General features: G+C 38.0%; 2 protein-coding genes across 9 annotated transcripts in view; one reads left to right on the top strand and one right to left on the bottom strand.

Annotated features, from left to right (window-relative positions):
* Positions 1-251: 251 nt before the first annotated feature.
* Positions 252-11545, top strand: LOC125235411 (odorant receptor 67a-like). The gene is made up of 8 exons (XM_048141967.1): positions 252-280; positions 831-980; positions 3031-3213; positions 4586-4778; positions 5392-5488; positions 6659-6747; positions 7322-7388; positions 11321-11545. Exons 2-8 carry the CDS (start codon positions 851-853, stop codon positions 11381-11383), a joined length of 822 nt encoding a protein of 273 aa, XP_047997924.1. The 5' UTR covers positions 252-280; positions 831-850; the 3' UTR covers positions 11384-11545.
* A 74-nt stretch (positions 11546-11619) lies between these two features.
* Positions 11620-17618, bottom strand: part of LOC125235409 (apoptosis-stimulating of p53 protein 2) — a 629684-nt gene continuing 623685 nt past the window's right edge. For all 8 annotated transcript variants that reach the window (XM_048141963.1, XM_048141966.1, XM_048141964.1 and 5 more), the window contains 6 exons: positions 16957-17604; positions 15825-15907; positions 15026-15141; positions 13324-13425; positions 12596-12798; positions 11620-11947 (listed from right to left, as the gene is read on the bottom strand). In XM_048141963.1, coding sequence (XP_047997920.1) covers positions 11915-11947; positions 12596-12798; positions 13324-13425; positions 15026-15141; positions 15825-15907; positions 16957-17604 — 1185 coding nt within the window. In that variant the 3' untranslated portion in view covers positions 11620-11914. The remainder of the gene's footprint in view (positions 11948-12595; positions 12799-13323; positions 13426-15025; positions 15142-15824; positions 15908-16956; positions 17605-17618) is intronic.

A 17618-nucleotide genomic window follows, 5' to 3' on the forward strand; every position in this document is an offset into this window, starting at 1 on the left:
TTCTGATATCATTTTTCAAAAATGGCTTCACTAGAACAGTTGCCATCTGATTTTGTTGATACTATTATTCTCCCAATTAAATTATTTCAATTTATCGGAATAGAATTTTTTGACGATGCCAAATATCGTCTTGAAAATTGTTGCAGATTTTTCGGATTTCTACTGCTGTCTTCAATATTTTCTTATGGCGTGATTTTTTTCTTTATCAAAATAAACGAACTAGATGCGGGCATTTTGGAGATTGCTAATGCTATACCGTGCTTATTTCTAGTGATACAAAGTAAGTATTTTTATTCATTAACACGCTTTTATTAGGTCGTCGTGTATGTAATATAACTAACTATGTAATGGAATCTAATTTTTAAACGAGGAGGGAAAGAAACCACTAGCACTAAAATCATCGGTTCATTGTGCTAGAATCTGTTCATGCTTTAGTTTTAAGTAGTCGAACGAGTAGCAATACTAGCAATTATTATCTTATATTATTTAAGTAATTAATAATTAATTAATCCTTTTTGCTGTGTACTTAACACAGCGAAAGGGAGTATACAGGTTTCTAATGGGTTGGCAAAGCGCATGTGACACTCCTTGAGTTGCAGGCGTCCATAGGTTACGGTGACCGCTTTCCATCAGGCGGACCCTATGTTTCTTTGCTACCGACGTAGGTAGTATTAAAAAAAATCTGTTTTACTTTTTCCATCATGTCAAATTACCGATGATGTTTCATAAAATTTAATTATGAATTATGTAAGTACTTATTAACTAAATACGTCATGTTTTTTAAGCACCTACTTTCGTAATGTAATTATATTGTCAATATCGAATTTTAGGTTTATTCAAATTATCGATAATGCGCAAGAAGCATCTCATAAGGAGTGTTGTTTATGAAATTGCTGACCTGTGGCCAGAATGGGAGGAAAACCTGGAGAAGAAAGAGATAATGGACTACTGGGTCTCTCGCAACAAACTGATATGCAATTGTAAATATACAAACATAAGTAATACTTATCTTGGTATGTTACTGTATAGTCCGAAGCACGCTTCATATAAGTGGCACAAGTTTTTCATAAACTTCCCCAAAACTTCCCGCCGTGGCCCGTGGTAAGGCCTAGGTTTTACCAAATGAATGTCGGTGAAAGCTCGAAATATTTTCACTTCGGGCTTTAGCAATCGGCATCGGTGAAACCTAAGATTTACAGTAAAACGTAGTCTTTTTCAGTAACATGTAACATACATATTAGTACAAGTATAAATTGATAATTAGTAACGGTAAGTTAAATTACTTGATACTTTGATTAATCCATACTAATATTACAAATGGGTAAGTGTGTGTGTCTGTTTGTTTGTCCGTCTTTCTCGGCCAAACGGAGCGATGAATTGACGTGATTTTTTAAGTGGAGATAGGTAGATGGAGAGTGACATAGGCTACTTTTTAACCGCCTTCCAAATCTCAAAGGAAGGGGTTATCAAGTCGTCTGTATGTTTTTTTTTTTTTTATGTTTGTTCCTCGATATCTCCGTCGTTACTAGACCGATTTTGAAATTTTTTTTTTTGATGGAATGTATATGCATACAGATTGGTCCCATTTTTCTCAGAACCCAGTTCTGATGATGGGATCCTGGAGAAATCGAGGGAACTCCTCAAATCTGAAAGGCATACATATGGTGATTTTTGTGTTTTTAAAGGAACAGCATGCATTTACGTACGGTACAGTGACATTTGGTGCAGTGGAACTCCTGATGATGGTCAGAATGGAACTCCTCAAATCTGAACGGTACACTTATAGTGACTTTGGTATTTTTATAAGAACAGCATGCACTTACGTCCAGAACAGTGATATTTGGTGCAGTGGAATTGCTGATGATGGTCAGAACGGAACTCCTCAAATCTGAACGGCACACTTATAGTGACTTTGGTATTTTTATAAGAACAGCATGCACTTACGTCCAGAACAGTGACATTTGGTGCAGTGGACCTGCTGATGAAGAGTGAGCCGCCCCTGGTTAGAGTTCCGTTCTGATAATCATTCTCATCTGTAAGTACTTCAGAATCATCCAGATTTCAAAATTGGTTCAGAAATGACGGAGATATCGAATAACAAACATTATAAAATATACAGACGAATTGATAACATAATCCAACATTTGAAAGTATTTATCACCAGAATCCCAAAGGAAGGCGGTTTTTTTTTCTTAAAAATTATTGTCTCTTATTAACGCGTGCGACGCCGCGGGCAAAAGCTGGTAAGTACATATAGGTACCTATAATAGGCTACTTGCCTTCTAGTCAAATCAGCTTCTTTTTAAGAACTGTCAAAACGAATTTGAACGACTTGTGGTTATGGAATTTATATGAAATCGAATTGAGTGACGTCACGGTCAATTCAGTTACTTTATATATTTCTACCTGACTTATTAAATAGAAATTGGATTTAAAAATAACTTCTGTCCATGTTTTTCTAATAATTATCTGCTGCTTTATTTCGTGCATGGTATAAAATATTTTTCCCCTCACTATAGCTCGGAAACACGTGTTTTGTCCTTCAATACCAGCGGGTAAAAACGCATTTTATCCACTAGTGGGTAAAGTAATTTGACCTTGAATAAAGTCAAATTAACTGCTTTAAAATTGATAAAAGTAGGTGAATCTAGTAATAAAGATGATTTACCACCTGTGGAACTACTGGAAGCAGTGATAAACGCATTTTTTTCGTTGTAGTTTCCTCGCTATAATGAGGGGAAAAGTTTTGTGTTACACTCGGGTGCAAATGTATTTTACTTCTCGTGTGTTAAAAAACTCGCAAGTTCAGGATTCTATTCTCGAACCACTCGCTTCGCTCGTGGTTCAACTATAGAATCCTTTCACTTGCTCGTTTTTCAATTCCACACTCGGCGTTAAAATACAACTTTGCCCCCTTGTATAACAAATAACTATTATTTTTACTACAGTCAAGTTCCCTATTAAATGTGACAATAGGTGACCTTTCATACAAAACTGCTGCGTAATAAGTGTTCTATTCTTTTCTTTCAGCATTACTCAAGCTTACTATAATCGGCATAATAATTTACAACGGAATTTCCCTCGTCATATACTTAATCCTGCAAATCCTGCATAGAGATCCCGACTATGTTTTCGCTTTTGCAATGTACTATCCGTTTGAGATCGACTCTATGTGGAAATATCTGGCGGTATATTTGATGCAAATGTTAGCAAGTAAGTGGTTGTCAATAATTTCGGTACTACTGGAGCAAGGATATTATGTATATTAAGTCCTTTAGAAATTAACGATAATATCAGTGCGGAAAATGAGGAAATTCGAAACTAGTGGCAATAAAATCTTCTTTTTCAGTACAGATTTTTTTACGCACTAGTGCGAGAAGTGGTTCATTATATGCCAGGTCGAAACTTCGGAGTGCTATCTGTACTTAAAAACGTCGTACGATACACGTGCGAAAAGGAAATTCGTAACTCGTGTCGATTAAAACACTCCCTTCGGTCGTGTTTTAATTTATCGCTACTCGTTTCAACTTCCTTTTTTACGCACTTGTATCGTAATGTAATACTATTTCTTTCAGCCCTTTAATTGCCAAGGTGCCGTAGCACTGAGACTTTACTACTTACATAGTTTCATGTGCTCTGCCTACCCCTTTAAAATGGGATGCAGGCGTGAATGTATTCGACACGAGTTACAAATTCCGTGTTCGCACGTGTGAAGTACCATACTAATAGATTATAAATGGGAAAGTGTGTGTGTCTGTTTGTTTGTCTGTCTTTCACGGCAAAACGGAGCGACGAATTGACGCGATTTTTTAAGTGGAGATATTTGAGGGGATGGAGAGTGCCATAGGCTACTTTTTGTCTCTTTCTAACGCGAGCGAAGCCGCGGGCAAAAGCTAGTATGTTATATAACATACCTTATATACCTCATAGCATATTATGTGTGCGTGCGAGATAACACACTCGCTGGTCGTTCGTATGTACCTACACATCAGCCATTGAAATGATGCGCGTGTAGGTATTGCCCGATAGGAGTGTCCATCTACAAAGTGTGTGTGGGATCACGAATTTGCGACAGGCCATTGGCCATTTTTTTCAAAGTTGTCCACCCGTTTTTTTTTTTTGGATTTGGAAATTTTTATGTGGTTTCCACTCAGAATCGCGAGCTCTTTCAGTGCTAATAGGAGAACAAATGTGTTCCAAGGTTTTTTCCCCTTCCGTTACCATTTTTTTATACATTTTGAATGGCGGTAACGGAATGGAAGGTTTGAATAATGTATGGAAATCTAGGGACATTGTTTTTTAATCTCGCATAGGTACGGGATTTTGTCACTAAAATACCGGTTGAAAACGGTGACTTGCTTATTATTTTCAGTGACAATTTTCTGAATTCGAACGCGTGAGACTCAAAAATCGGCCCGCAGGATCGAAAAACCTCGCGATTCTGAGTATGATCGCGTAAAAAATACCCATTTTATAAAAAAGTGGGGTGGACAAATTAAAAAAAAAATGGCCCAGGTATTCAATACAAATCGCCGGCATGTCCGACCTCCTTCCTTCCTATAATCTGTGGTTAATACTGTTCTAGCAACAGCGATTTACGAAGGCAGCTACCAGTCCTGCGATATGTTCCTATTCTCACTAACGATGAACGCGTGCATGCTCTTTCGTCTTCTCCAGTACGACCTAGTGAATATAACTGTGGAGCACCGAGGACCAAGAGCTGATGAGTCGCTGGAAAACCTTAAAAATATAGTTAGGAGACACCAAAGAATTTTGAAGTAAGACTTCGCTTATTAAGTAGCCAGCAAACGAGCAGGTTTCGTAACAATAAGGTTTTTTTTCCGTGGACGGGGTGCTAGCACTGCTAGCCCATCGCCAAGGGAACGAATGGCGAAGTCTAATGTCGGAGGCCAAAATCCACTTCGAGTCGATGAGCCAGCGAAGTAAGTAAACGAGCAGATGGGAAACAGTCATCATTGCCCTAGTGTTACTTATATTAGTACCTAACTTCAGAGGAGTGCCTTATGCGTTGCCTACCTTTGAAAAGCCACCCTACCTGTTTCTTAAAAACCCCAGTGATCGGACTCTTAACGTGATTTCTATCAACATTATTCCGAAAACGTCAAACAAATGATACCCAATTTTACGATCTCTGGCATAACATTAGGGAAATACCTAAGTATCGGAGCTAATTCCACAACTTGCACATTCTGGTTAGAAACGAGCGACGCATCGATGAAAGTGAGTGTACTTCATTTTTGCATCTACCCGACCTACCCACCGTTAAATTAGTTTGCTATTTCTTTGAGAATTACAGTTCACCTAATAATTAAGTAGGTATTAGCTCAAGACAGTCATTTTTAAATTGAGATAAATCAATTCTGTTTTCAGATTAGCAGGACAAATAGATGAAATATTTGGTGCTATTTTGTTTAATGTGATGGTCTTCTCTTCTCTGATTATTTGTTTCTTTGGGTTTCTTAGTATAGTAAGTACTTTTATTTTTACTGTTTAATTTCTTCTGCGGTGTAGCTAGTATTCTTATAACGTTTGATGTGTTGCCACTTTGTCAAACTTATGTATTTAGGTCCTCTGTAAACAAACCGCTTTGATGTTCTATGTCAAGGTAAAACTTCAACTACTTATTCAAAAAACTTTTTAAGTCATAGGTGGCAATTTCAGTTTTTGGTTCCCCCCAATTAGCGTTTAAGTTGTTAACAAAAATTAACTCGCTGCCACTTTTGTGACGACAATTAAACATAAAATCTGTCTAAAACTTTACTTTTTTCACATTCTGAATGTAGATTATCGCTTAAAGTTTAACACAAAAACAATATTTTTATTGAAATTTTATGCTTAATTGTGTTGCTTAACTTCAAACCTGGGTAAATCCATTCTGCTTTAGTCTCAAATTCTGAAAATGCTCAAGTAGGTTTAGAAAAATCAGTAGCAGTTAGCACCAATAGCTATATGGATTGTTTCCAATTTGGCTGTTCACTAAATTCACCACCTCTTTCCAGGTGATTGAGGAGAAGTCTCAACAACTAATGTACTTAATTGCTGCCTTAGAGATCCTATTTTCTGTCTTTTATATTTCGTTACCGGGCCAAATTTTAATTGATACAGTAAGTTTTTAGCTTTTTTTTAGAGTATGCGCCCACGGGCGACTTTTCTGTCTCTTTGATGTGTTTCTATGAAAAGTTGCGGACAAAGTCGACGGAGGGCGCATGACCATCTTATTTAAATTATTAAAAGGCCAAATCAGATGGGCGAGTTGTATTTACTCTAAACTTTAGAGTCTAATGGAAGAAAAAATGGATGTAATAGTGACTCCACTCCATAGGTAGTTTGTTCGGCCTTACCACTCAAACTCATGATACGAGGTAAGATAGATAGATAGATAGAATACTCTAAGGTCACACAACTCTCAAAATGTAATAAACTAAATCAGTTCTTGTAATGGATGTCACATAATGTTGTCAATTTGCATTGCATGTGCCTATTCAATGCTTCTATTAACTTGTCCTACTTATAATTGGCTCTGTATTATTATTTTGTTACTATTGTCATAGTTAAAGCTGTTGGTCCTTCATGAAAAAAATAATCTAGTGTTATTACATGCTGATGCCTACTTCTCTTCGATGTTGATGTCTTACAGAGCAGTGGAGTCGCAGAAGCCGCTTATGGCAGCCAATGGTACAACAGCGATCTAAGATTTAGGAAGATCATATTTATAATCATTGCAAGGTACGTTGGTGCCACGATACAAAGGTTCACATAAGCTTTTTGATCCAAACGATGATCCCATGCAATTCTACAGGGTGCCCGGTAATTAATGGACAACCTTTTAACCACCAAGAGGGCACCTTATACTGGTCCAGAAAATAGACTTTAAGGTTTAGTAAAAGTCGCCTGGTTTTCGAGATTTTCACACTTTTTAAAATTTTAATACTACCAAAAATTTTAAAAAGTGTAAAAATCTCGAAGATATGTCGACACCAGATTGTAAGAATAGAAATGAGAAATGTTATTATTTCTAACTAGCTTCTATTGCCATCAGGCAGACTGTGGGCTACTTCACCACAGTGACATTGACACTGACAATTCTGTGCCTATTTCTGGGTTGATAAGAAACATTGTTACTCAGCGTCAATATTTCCTTGTTGAACACGCAATGAACGGCGAAATGTCACTGTCGGGCGACAATTGTCACTGTTGTGAAATAGGCCACTGAACGCCAGTGGGTAGCTTTATGTCCGACTAGAAGGTGTAACATAAAGCTGGCTTATCAACTTTATGATTCATAATTTGCAATTTTCAGGTCACAAAAACCATGCAAGTTACGAGCAATGGGATACGCCGATATAAACTTCGAGACATTTTATAAGGTAGGTATTATATTGTATTGTTATTGATTGAGATTGAGCAAGTACGTTGGGCTAAAGTTAGCAATCAGCATAATAGGTAGGTACTTAAGTAATTTTCGCTTGTCAATTGTATCATAATGTGTCGCTTATCGTCGGCCTAAATCGCATACCTCGTAACTCCAATTTTTTTGAAAATCATGTTTTGACACTTTTAGATAGTACTATTCTGAACGCATCTAACGGCAAAACTCTTAAATACCAAAAATAAACCGTTTATGTTTAAAAAGCAAAATAGAAAACCTCGCAACTCCCGGCCGCCATTTTGTAAAAGAAATACCTCGTATCTCCCTCCCCGCCACTTCCGTCAGTACAGCTTGCGATGGCGTTGTTACTGCACGTCAGTTTTGCGTAAATATTTAGGAAGAAAACGAGTGCTGGATAACAGGTATGTGTAATAAGGTTCTACGGTTTTCTGATTGTGTATTCTTGATAGATATTTATCATAATTATTTAAACAGATTAGACTATTGAAAATATCGTTTGGTTGCGTGCCGTGGACATACGAGGTTTGCTTCGCGTGGATCTTTACGCATGCAGATTAGTTACGTGGTTTTCTACGCAAATTATTTAATCCTTCTGTGACTTTGGTCGAGACTTTATCTCGTGTTTAAATAATTAATTTATAAATCCCGACGTTACTAATACGAAGTTATGTCCGTAATGTAAATAACCGATCCCGGTGGTTTTGCCGCTGGTCAAAAGTCATGAAAATGTATGTAGGCGAAAAACTTAAGTTGTGACTTGTTCGAATAGACATCTGTTTTGTTTTTGTCACTATTTTAATTATGTTATAATATCTAGTCTAACTCGAGTCCCATCTACAAAAAAATAGGTGCTTTACTTAAATTTTTTACATATAACATTGTAACATTGTTTTGTTTTGTAGGCGGATACTAAAATGAATCAACAAAGGAAAGCAAGACTGCAGAAAATATTTTCAAAACTAGACAAAAACGTACCGGATATAGGACGAGGACGTTATGCATGTTACAATTTCGATGTAAACCAATACGACGGATCTTTAACTTTAGTGCAGGAAGAGCACTATTCATCTCAACAAGAGATTTGTTTTAGACCGCAGAACCCGACACCACCTTGTATCTCACCAACTGTGCAGCATGAAATTTGTGTGTTACCAGCCAGTTTCAAAACCTTGCCTCCACATAAAAATCGCTTTTCAAGCCACGAAATCCGCTCATCACGTCATAAACAAGAAGCTTTGCCGCATAAAATGTGTGTTTTACCAACTAGTTCTCAGAGCTTTCCTCAACAAGAAAAATGTTCTTCTAACCAAGATATCCCCACGTCACGTTGTACGCCAACAGCTTTACAGCATGGACATTGTGTGTCGCCCGCTAGTTTGCATCAAATTAACTCAGCCAAAAATAATGATGCTTTATTATTATCTTCACCTGAGCCAAACTCATGTACTCCTCAAGCTACGCAAATAATAGTTCAAGCTGATGTGCACTTTGCTTCTAATGACGAATACACAAAACGAGGTGTCAGGTTTACTCCTAAATCCGCTAAGAGGGAACAACATAATGACATAGTAGTTAAATCTGCACATTTTATTAACCCGAAATACATCAAGATAAATAATAACAAACAAATATCAGTTTCGACTGACAGCTTTGCAGTTTTGTCATCTGATTCTGATAGAGGTCTTTCGGCAACTGGTATAAACAAGAAAATACGCAAGCGCGATAGAGATAGATATCTACAGCGCTTCGTTTCGTGAGCGTTTCGTGAGCGATTCCTGAACAAGAAGAACCTGATGCTCCTTTGTTACTGTCACCTCCAATCACATATTTTACGAGTCCTGTTAAAGAGAGCGACTACTCTGCGAATAAATCTGCCACTGAAGTAGAAGTTGAAAGATCTTCACCGAGCATTTTAACGATATCACCAAGACGTAAACGCACTATTACAGAAGAAACAAATGTCACTGATATAATAATTTTAGCCCTATTTAGAGTTGAAAAAAATGTATAATTATAATTTTGCTACCCACATTTTAGAAGCCAGAAGAGGGTTTTCTGTCTAAAGTTTAATAAATATTTTTTAATTTGCAAGTTTTTTTTATTTTTTTTATCCACAATTACCTTTTTCAGATCAAAAGACTATCCTCTATTTATACGGATTTTTATAGCGAAGCTCTTAACTCCCGATTAGCTTTCTAAAATTTTCAAGAAAAACTCGTAACTCCAAATTTTTCAGGTTCAGGTGATTACAAAAAAATAGGTTTTAGCAATCTGACGGCTAAATTTAACTTAACATTATGTAAAAAAAATACTAAGCAAGTCTTCATGCAAAATTTTTGGTAATCAAGTTTTTTGTGCCTCCTGTAAAATTTGGTCAGATTGAGTTACGAGGTTTGCGATTTAGGCCGACGTTATATAACTTCAAACTCGGGTAAATCCATTCTGCTATAAGGTTGATTATTTTTCAGATTCAGATTAATATATCGTATATTTTTATACTTACATAATCAACCTTAAAGCAGAATGGATTTACCAGAGTTTGAAATTAAGCGATACAAATATCGGTCAAGCAAATCTTAGCACTAAAAATCGCGCAAAATTTAAAAATTTCTATGGGAACTAACCCCTCGTATGCGGCCTGTCAATTTTGTGGCTATAACGGAGTACGCTGGTTCGAATCCAGCATCGGACACTTGGAGGCCTTGGTCATTTTTTCTTTGTATATGACATTTATTTCAGTTTATAGTTAAATAATAGTAGTGTGTCTACTAAAAAACACAAATTAAAATATTTCCTATGAAATACTTTAATTTGGTCTTAGAGTGAATATGGTGGCGCCATCTCTCTTCGCTAACTCGTAATCACATGGTTTGATTCAGTTAGGAGGTCGAACTAGTTCCGGTTCTACCTCAGAGATGGCAGGGGGCGCCTTAGCCTTCGGTAATTGTGTCATATACTTGAAAATTTCGACCCTTGCCGCCGTGACCGGTTGGCCGAGTGGTTTGAGGCATCCGTGGCTATAACGGAGTACGCTGGTTCGAATCCAGCATCGGACACTTGGAGGCCTTGGTCATTTTTTTTTCTTTGTATATGACATTTATTTCAGTTTATAGTTAAATAATAGTAGTGTGTCTACTAAAAAACACAAATTAAAATATTTCCTATGAAATACTTTAATTTGGTCTTAGACTGTCAATTTTGATCATAGAAATAGTGACCTGGACATTTAAAACAATAGATTAAAATTCCACGTACGGATCCCTAAGCATACGAGGGGTTAAACCTTCACCCCTACATTTTCAATTAATCTTTAAAGTGTTATGGCTTGTGCGGAATCATCGACAAGCCATAAGCCAATGCGGCATCAAGGTTTAGGCACTGGTCCCACCGCGAGCTAGTAAGCTATGAGCTATCGGCTATAAAAACGAACTAAAGATAAGCACTCCCGTGCAAATAAAAGAGACACGGCGATATTAATAGCTCACCGCTGGGCGAGTGGATATAAACATCGCCGTGTCTCGTTTATTTACTCGAGTGATTATCTTTTGTTTGTTTTTATAGCCGATAGCTCATAGCTACTAGCTCGCGGTGGAACCAGTGCCTTAGGAAGGCACGCGCTTTATGAATACAATTGGCTGGTGAGCCCTACATTTTTCGAATTTGCCGCCGTTTTTAGTGCCAAGATATGCTTGACCGTCTTTAAGTGCCATGTATATGCATATAATTATAACTTTTATTATGAAGTTAAACCATTTTCACATTGTCCGATCCGATATCGGATGTCGGAAGGATTTCAATAGAAAAAATTCAAGATGGCGCCTGTAATGTATGATATATCGGTCCGACATCTGATATCGGAATGAATCGGAAATAATGTGAAAACGCACTTACGCGTGATTATTTTTTCAGATTTGTGGCTCAACCTGGTCTTATCTGTCAGTAGTAAATCAAATGTACCAAAAAACACTTTAAAAGCTGAAATTCTACAGTTTCAACGAGTGACAATTCTTATTTATTAGTAGCAAAAGTAACTTATTACCAAGTTAGTAATAGCCGCACACTTTCCTGTATGTTTTGGCATAAAGTATACTCACAAATTTCTAGCTTTCAGGATTTTGAATTATGTAGAGCTCCTACTTTAACTACCAAAATAATATTATAGGTTCTTAATGTGAACTAAATAAAGAAGTAAAAATAAAACAAAACACTTGTTTCCATTCATATTTGTATTGTCAATTTATGTATAATATCTCACAATATTTGCAGCGTCCTAAGAACAATATACAAATTTCCACGATCAATTTAAATGATGACTCAAATATTTATAAAATGTACAACATAATCTCATTCGTTTTGAACTAAGTTAAATATGTACAAAATATTAGATCTGATAAAATTGTATAGATACAGTATTTTTTATAGATTACAATTATATAAATAATTTAAAAATTAGAGAACTGTACATGATATCAGGTCATAATATTGTTAAGCTTCATTGTTTCTTCATTCCTGCTGCGGGGTTACTCTTGGATATAACTGAAACAAACAACAAACTGTTAACATGAAGGTAAGTTGTGCAACTAAAGTATCCTAGAAATGATGGCAAGAAAACTACAACACACAAGGAGCAAAATTCATTCGTTTCTTGTATAAATTTCATTAATATATACGTCGACCAACTTATAGAAGAACTGTGGTACAAAGGTCTTCAATTACTGTACGTGCACCGTGCGGTACGACCCAAGTTTCGAACGAGAGCTCACCTTATATAAGGTCGCTCTTCATGCCTTGCCTTTATTACTCTTGGAGATCTGGAGAATCCAGCTTATAGTTGTACTCACTCCCAGCAGGTTCCTAGGCACGTAGCCCCCACGGTCGCTATCATCGTGACACCATCACCATTCTCTTTCGCTATTTACGGAGAATTCGCAGGCGCGCACCATCGTTCATTAATCCTAGCATCTCTTTTGACACCTGGAGAGTCCAAATTACAGCTGTACTCACCCCCAGCAGGTTCCTAGGCACGTAGCCCTCTCGGCCGCTATTATCAAAGGGCTCGCTATTATCAAGGCACCACCACCATTCTCTCTCGTTATTTACGGAGAATTTGCAGGCGCGCACCATCGTTCATTAATCCTAGCATCTCTTTGACACCTGGAGAGTCCAGATTACAGTTGTACTCACCCCCAGCAGGTTCCTAGGCACGTAGCCCTCGCGGCCGCTATCATCGCGGCACCACCACCATTCCCGCTCGCTGTCGTCCCCCTTGCGGAGAACTTGCAGGCGCGCGCCGGTCTCGAACGACAGCTCGTCCGGTCGCGCCGCCGTGTATGAGAACACGCCGTACACTAGGCCGTTGTTCATTATGCCTAGCTTCTCTTGGACACCTGGAAAGAGAATAGTGGATTGTGTAGTAAAATCCTGAACATTGGCACCCGAACAAGGGGAAGATTCCAATATTGAATTACTTTGCATTCTTGTGATGATAGATAAAATGCAACTTTGTCATTCGTTTTTTAAATTATCAAAATAGCCTTTACCAGTTGGTGTGGTGAAAAGGATTCCAGCCAAAGACGGAAATTATTTTACTACCTATATCATTTATACTATTGCTCGTCATGTTTAACTTGTAGGTGAACGCGTACCATGCTTGTATGAGTGAGATATAACAGGTCGCGTTTTTGACAGGCGGTAACTGTGAGGTTACCGAGAGCGGGTGGGCAGCACTTTCAGCGGGGAGCGGTAGTGGCCATGCTGTACGATAGTACTCTTTATTATACTGCTTCAACTGTCTTTTGTTTGATCAGTCCAAAGTCACAGTATAAAAACCTTCAACTGTCTTTTGTTTGATCAGTCCAAAGTCAGTTGTTATTTTAATGACTATAGCGGTCAATAGCACTAAGTATACTTACTGTATAGATACTCTGAACAGCCGTCAAAGCCTTCTTCGTCCTCCTCGCACTTTTCAGCCGCCGTCTCGTGGTCTGACAGCGTCGTTGCAAATATGCACGCTCCTGAAAATTTCATAATAATTATTGAGTATCTATCAAAAAATTTAGTATTTTGAACTCCTCGAGTATCAGACCGATTTTTTTAGTTATTGGAATTTTGATTTTATTGTAATTAATCAAATTTCAAATTCGATTGACGTAATCGGCCGGCAGTCGACCGAAGACACTCCAAAGGATAAAGTTATCGTCAAAAGACATAGTTATTTTTATTTAACAGGGTATTCTGCTCTTAAAATTAACAGAATTTTTTATCGCATCGGTGCCAATCCCAATTCTAAGTAGATCTCATATTATTAAATTAAAACGGGACTTAATCGCGTAAAACTTACGTTTTATATTTAACCCGACGTTTCGGACATAAGTAAGTCGTTTCTAAGTAGATCTGGCAACGGCTTTGGCGGCTGTGTACCCTTGATTCATTCCTATATGCCTGAAGACGGGTCTCCGACACATCTCACAACAGTCACGATGTAGTAACGTGAGTACAGCCGTACATTGATTAAATATTTGAATATGTCTCACGAAGGTTGAAGCAAGAACGATTTAATACTGGACATACAAAGCCCATACAAAAAAGCGTACCCCTGAAATGTATGGGCCTTTTAGGCTTACAACTAGATGGCGCTGTTCACAGCCTGGAAGTGGCGAAAATCATATTTTCCCCAAATATTTTTGCGTGTTTTTATTTTTTATAACAACAAATGACATATTTCTTTATTTTAAAATCATGATATCACGTCAATACTCATTTAAAAAAAAATGTAGGCATCATCATTTGTAGGCAACAAGGAAAATGAGTGATAAGTATTAATTATGAGTACTTAAATGCTATTTGCGCTCAGTGTAGGCGATTTGTTGTTTTGGTTATAATAATATGTAAATTGAATATCTACATAGGTAATTATGATTCTTGTATTGTATAACATCTACCGCGGAACGGAATAGGTATCGAGACAAACCTTATTGGTTTAACGACACTAAGTAAATTAATCGTTTGTATTACTAAATAAATAAATAAAATAGTAGTTAATGATAATTTAATAGGTGGCGCTAAAAAATCGAGGTAATTCTTAGTTTATGTAATCCTATATCACAGAGAACCTCCTATAATAGCAATCTTGTAATTTTGTTCGCGAAAACCAGTGTTTGGGGTGCGAGGAGCGGGCGGGGAATGTAAGTGTGATTGTTTCAAGGACGGCGGGCAGTCGCGCCAGATGAAAAGGGATAGTATTTCCCTCTACATAGGTGGGCAATGTTAGTTGACCTATGCCGGCTCTGAATAAATTATAAATATATGACTTATTTGTGGAATGTAATGCCGTCTCTTTTTAAATTTGAGCTTCTTGTTACCTTTCCACACCATTTCACACTACAGGTGGACATCTTTAAGGCATCAAAATACCCTTTTCCAATTTTTTAGTGCGAAAAACACGCGCTGCTTTCGGGTCTGTTACTTGGTCGATACTGATCGGGCACGGCGAGCGCCCGCGCTTATATCAGTGCAAATACTAGGAAGGCTGGCGACCGCGAGTCGTCTTGTAATGGATGTCTATAGGGGTTGGTCTGTGTCCTATATAAATAATCCTTGGTGAAAGTAACTAACCGTTATCGACGAGGAATCGCACCATTGGCAGGTTGTTACAAGACGCCGCGCAGTGCAATGGCGTCCATCCATCTGAATCCTGCGCGTTCACGTCACATCCTAGCTCCACGAGAAACCTGGAAACAATACAAATCTCATTGAAAATATTGCAACAACTAATACCTTGAAACAAGCAATTCTTGTATATATCGTCACTACTTTTAAAAAAACTTGTATCTTCGTCTGTCAATAAAAAAATAATTGTAGTAAGTATGTATGGAATGCATGTAGACTTACTGCGTTTTAACTTTGAGGAACAGCGTGAGATACGCTTTATTTTTTAAAAGTAGTGACGATATATTCATTTCTATATATACCGGTGATCTCGAGCTCTAACGATGTCGCTGAAATTTGTTATGTGGGTCAAAAAGTCGATCTAGCTTAGTCCCGGAGGAGAGAGAATTTTCGAGTTTAGATGCGTTTTCTTTCGTAATACGGTAGGTATATCATTGTATGATTATGATATATCATCTAAAAACACGATATAATAAATTACAACTCCGAGCGAAGCTCGTTCGCCCAGGTATTTTTTTTATATGAGACGAAAGTTCCATTACGAACTTCTGTTTGAGCTAAATGGAATATTTATGTTGAAATTCCTCATAGATAAACATTTTGAAAGAATGCCTCAAACACTTAGATGACACACCATCTATGTGAAACAACGAGAACTACGTAGATCCCATTACTTTAGAAAGCATAGCCCTCACCCTTCGCCCTTAGCTCGTAACGCCATCTAGTAACATTTTCCGGTACTCACTTAACAATTTCAAAGTGCCCCGCACAGATGGCGTTGTGCAGAGCTGTGATCCCTTCGTCATTTGCAGCGCTTGCATTCTGCACCTGAAATACAAAATTAACAAATGAACTAGTGTTTTTTTTATCACGGACGCCAGTTCGCCATAATGCGCTTCACGGCAATCTTTTCAATTGAGTTAACTTTCTGGTTGTAAAGGTAGTGCTACATTACAGTTTTTTTTACTTAGTCCTTGGGATTCATTGGGCCAAATTAAGTAGATAACTATACGCGTGTAGGTACTCTGTTTAATTAGAACTCTCCCAAATAGCGCTGGGGTTTCGTTTTATCCTTCTGAAAGTATGGGCTCCAAATTTGGTAAGCATATTCAAGAAGAGGCCTTATGTATGTCTTATAAAGTTTTATAAACAATGAGTTATCAATTGTCTTAAATGATTTCCGTATTAGGTATACTAGTGAGTTGGCTCTTTTTGTTATTTCGAGAATGTGCTTATCCCATTTCAGGTTGCTTGTTATAGTGACTCCGAGGTCTTTTTGCGAGTTTACAGCGTCTAGTACCTGTGTACCCATGGTGTACGGTAGTTTAGGATTTGTGGGCCCAATATGAAGAACAGTACATTTATTTGAATTAAGTGACATGAGCCAGTCATGTGTCCACCCTGTGATACGATCTAAGTCTGCCTGTATAATATTGTGCGAGATCAGGGGGTTTCCCATTATTTTCGTGTCATCCGCAAAAAGTGACAGTTTAGATTTGACAACAGACTTCAGATCAGTGACAAAAATACCAAAAAGGATTGGACCTAGGACCGATCCTTGTGGGACACCACTAAGCACCTCAATAGGTTTAACTAAATTAAAATTTTATCTGATTATCAGACGTCCGTCGAGATCAAAGAAATTTTGTGAAATGAATGCCCGTGACCTACCTATACGTAACTAGCAGTATAAAGGTAAATATGCTTTGGAATTTTATTTTTGCGATTAATGCCGCGGCCCGCGCCTCTCGAAAGCGGAGAGGCGTGTCATCGTGAAGTTTATCTGAATGCCCGAAGGTTGACATTATACTGTAACCGCGCGCGTCAGTTTGACGTCTTTGGTGTTTGAAAAATTAATGCATAAATAAATAACAAACCTGTGTTGCAGTTTTCTTGACAAGCTCCAACTCGCCTTCTAAACTAGCATCCAGCAGTAGCGCGAGGGGATCGAAGCTTACTCGCCTCGCCAGCGGCGGCTTGCCGCCTTGCTTCAGGTTCCCTTTCTTTGACCGCCTCAGCACATTCTCAGAGCCCTGAGAATCCTGACCGTTCAAGTCGACGGAACTTATCTGCTCCGCTATATCCAACACGTTATCCTTGTCTTCACTCTTCTCGTTTGAACTTATAGATATGTTATTATTCATTAGCTTATCTACCTCATCCTTGCTTTTCGTTTTCTCTTTTAGGCCGTTCTGCATTTCCATAGGCACTGAATCTAAAGTTAAGTGATCCATTTCTGGGAATAAAAATGCCGGCGGCATTTCGATTCGGCGGTTGATGCTGACGCTGACCGCGTTTTTAGAATTGGTATGGTTCCTTAGCTTAGGCTGCTCACTCAACGGGGGTTTTCTAATCGTTAGTGGACGTGCTTTTATAATCATGTCATTACTGCTGCTGCCGTTACTGAGTTCTTTTTGACTTTGTGATTCGCTGTCGTTGGACGAGTCCGGGACAGGAATCGTGGGCATGTTTGTGTCGGCTTGATTGAAAGTAGCTTCGTTGATCACCGATTGCCTTGGTGGAGTCTGTAAAATGAAAA

The sequence above is a fragment of the Leguminivora glycinivorella genome, chromosome 17 (assembly GCF_023078275.1).
Source record: "Leguminivora glycinivorella isolate SPB_JAAS2020 chromosome 17, LegGlyc_1.1, whole genome shotgun sequence".
Lineage (NCBI taxonomy): Eukaryota > Metazoa > Arthropoda > Insecta > Lepidoptera > Tortricidae > Leguminivora > Leguminivora glycinivorella.

Bases quoted from the DNA above. Each gene is read 5' to 3' on its own strand.
- LOC125235411 (XM_048141967.1), top strand. From the start codon at position 851: ATGCGCAAGAAGCATCTCATAAGGAGTGTTGTTTATGAAATTGCTGAC. The intron at 5,489-6,658 runs GTAAGTACTTTT...GATGTCTTACAG, and splicing joins TCTTTGGGTTTCTTAGTATA to AGCAGTGGAGTCGCAGAAGC. The intron at 6,748-7,321 runs GTACGTTGGTGC...TGCAATTTTCAG, and splicing joins ATATTTATAATCATTGCAAG to GTCACAAAAACCATGCAAGT.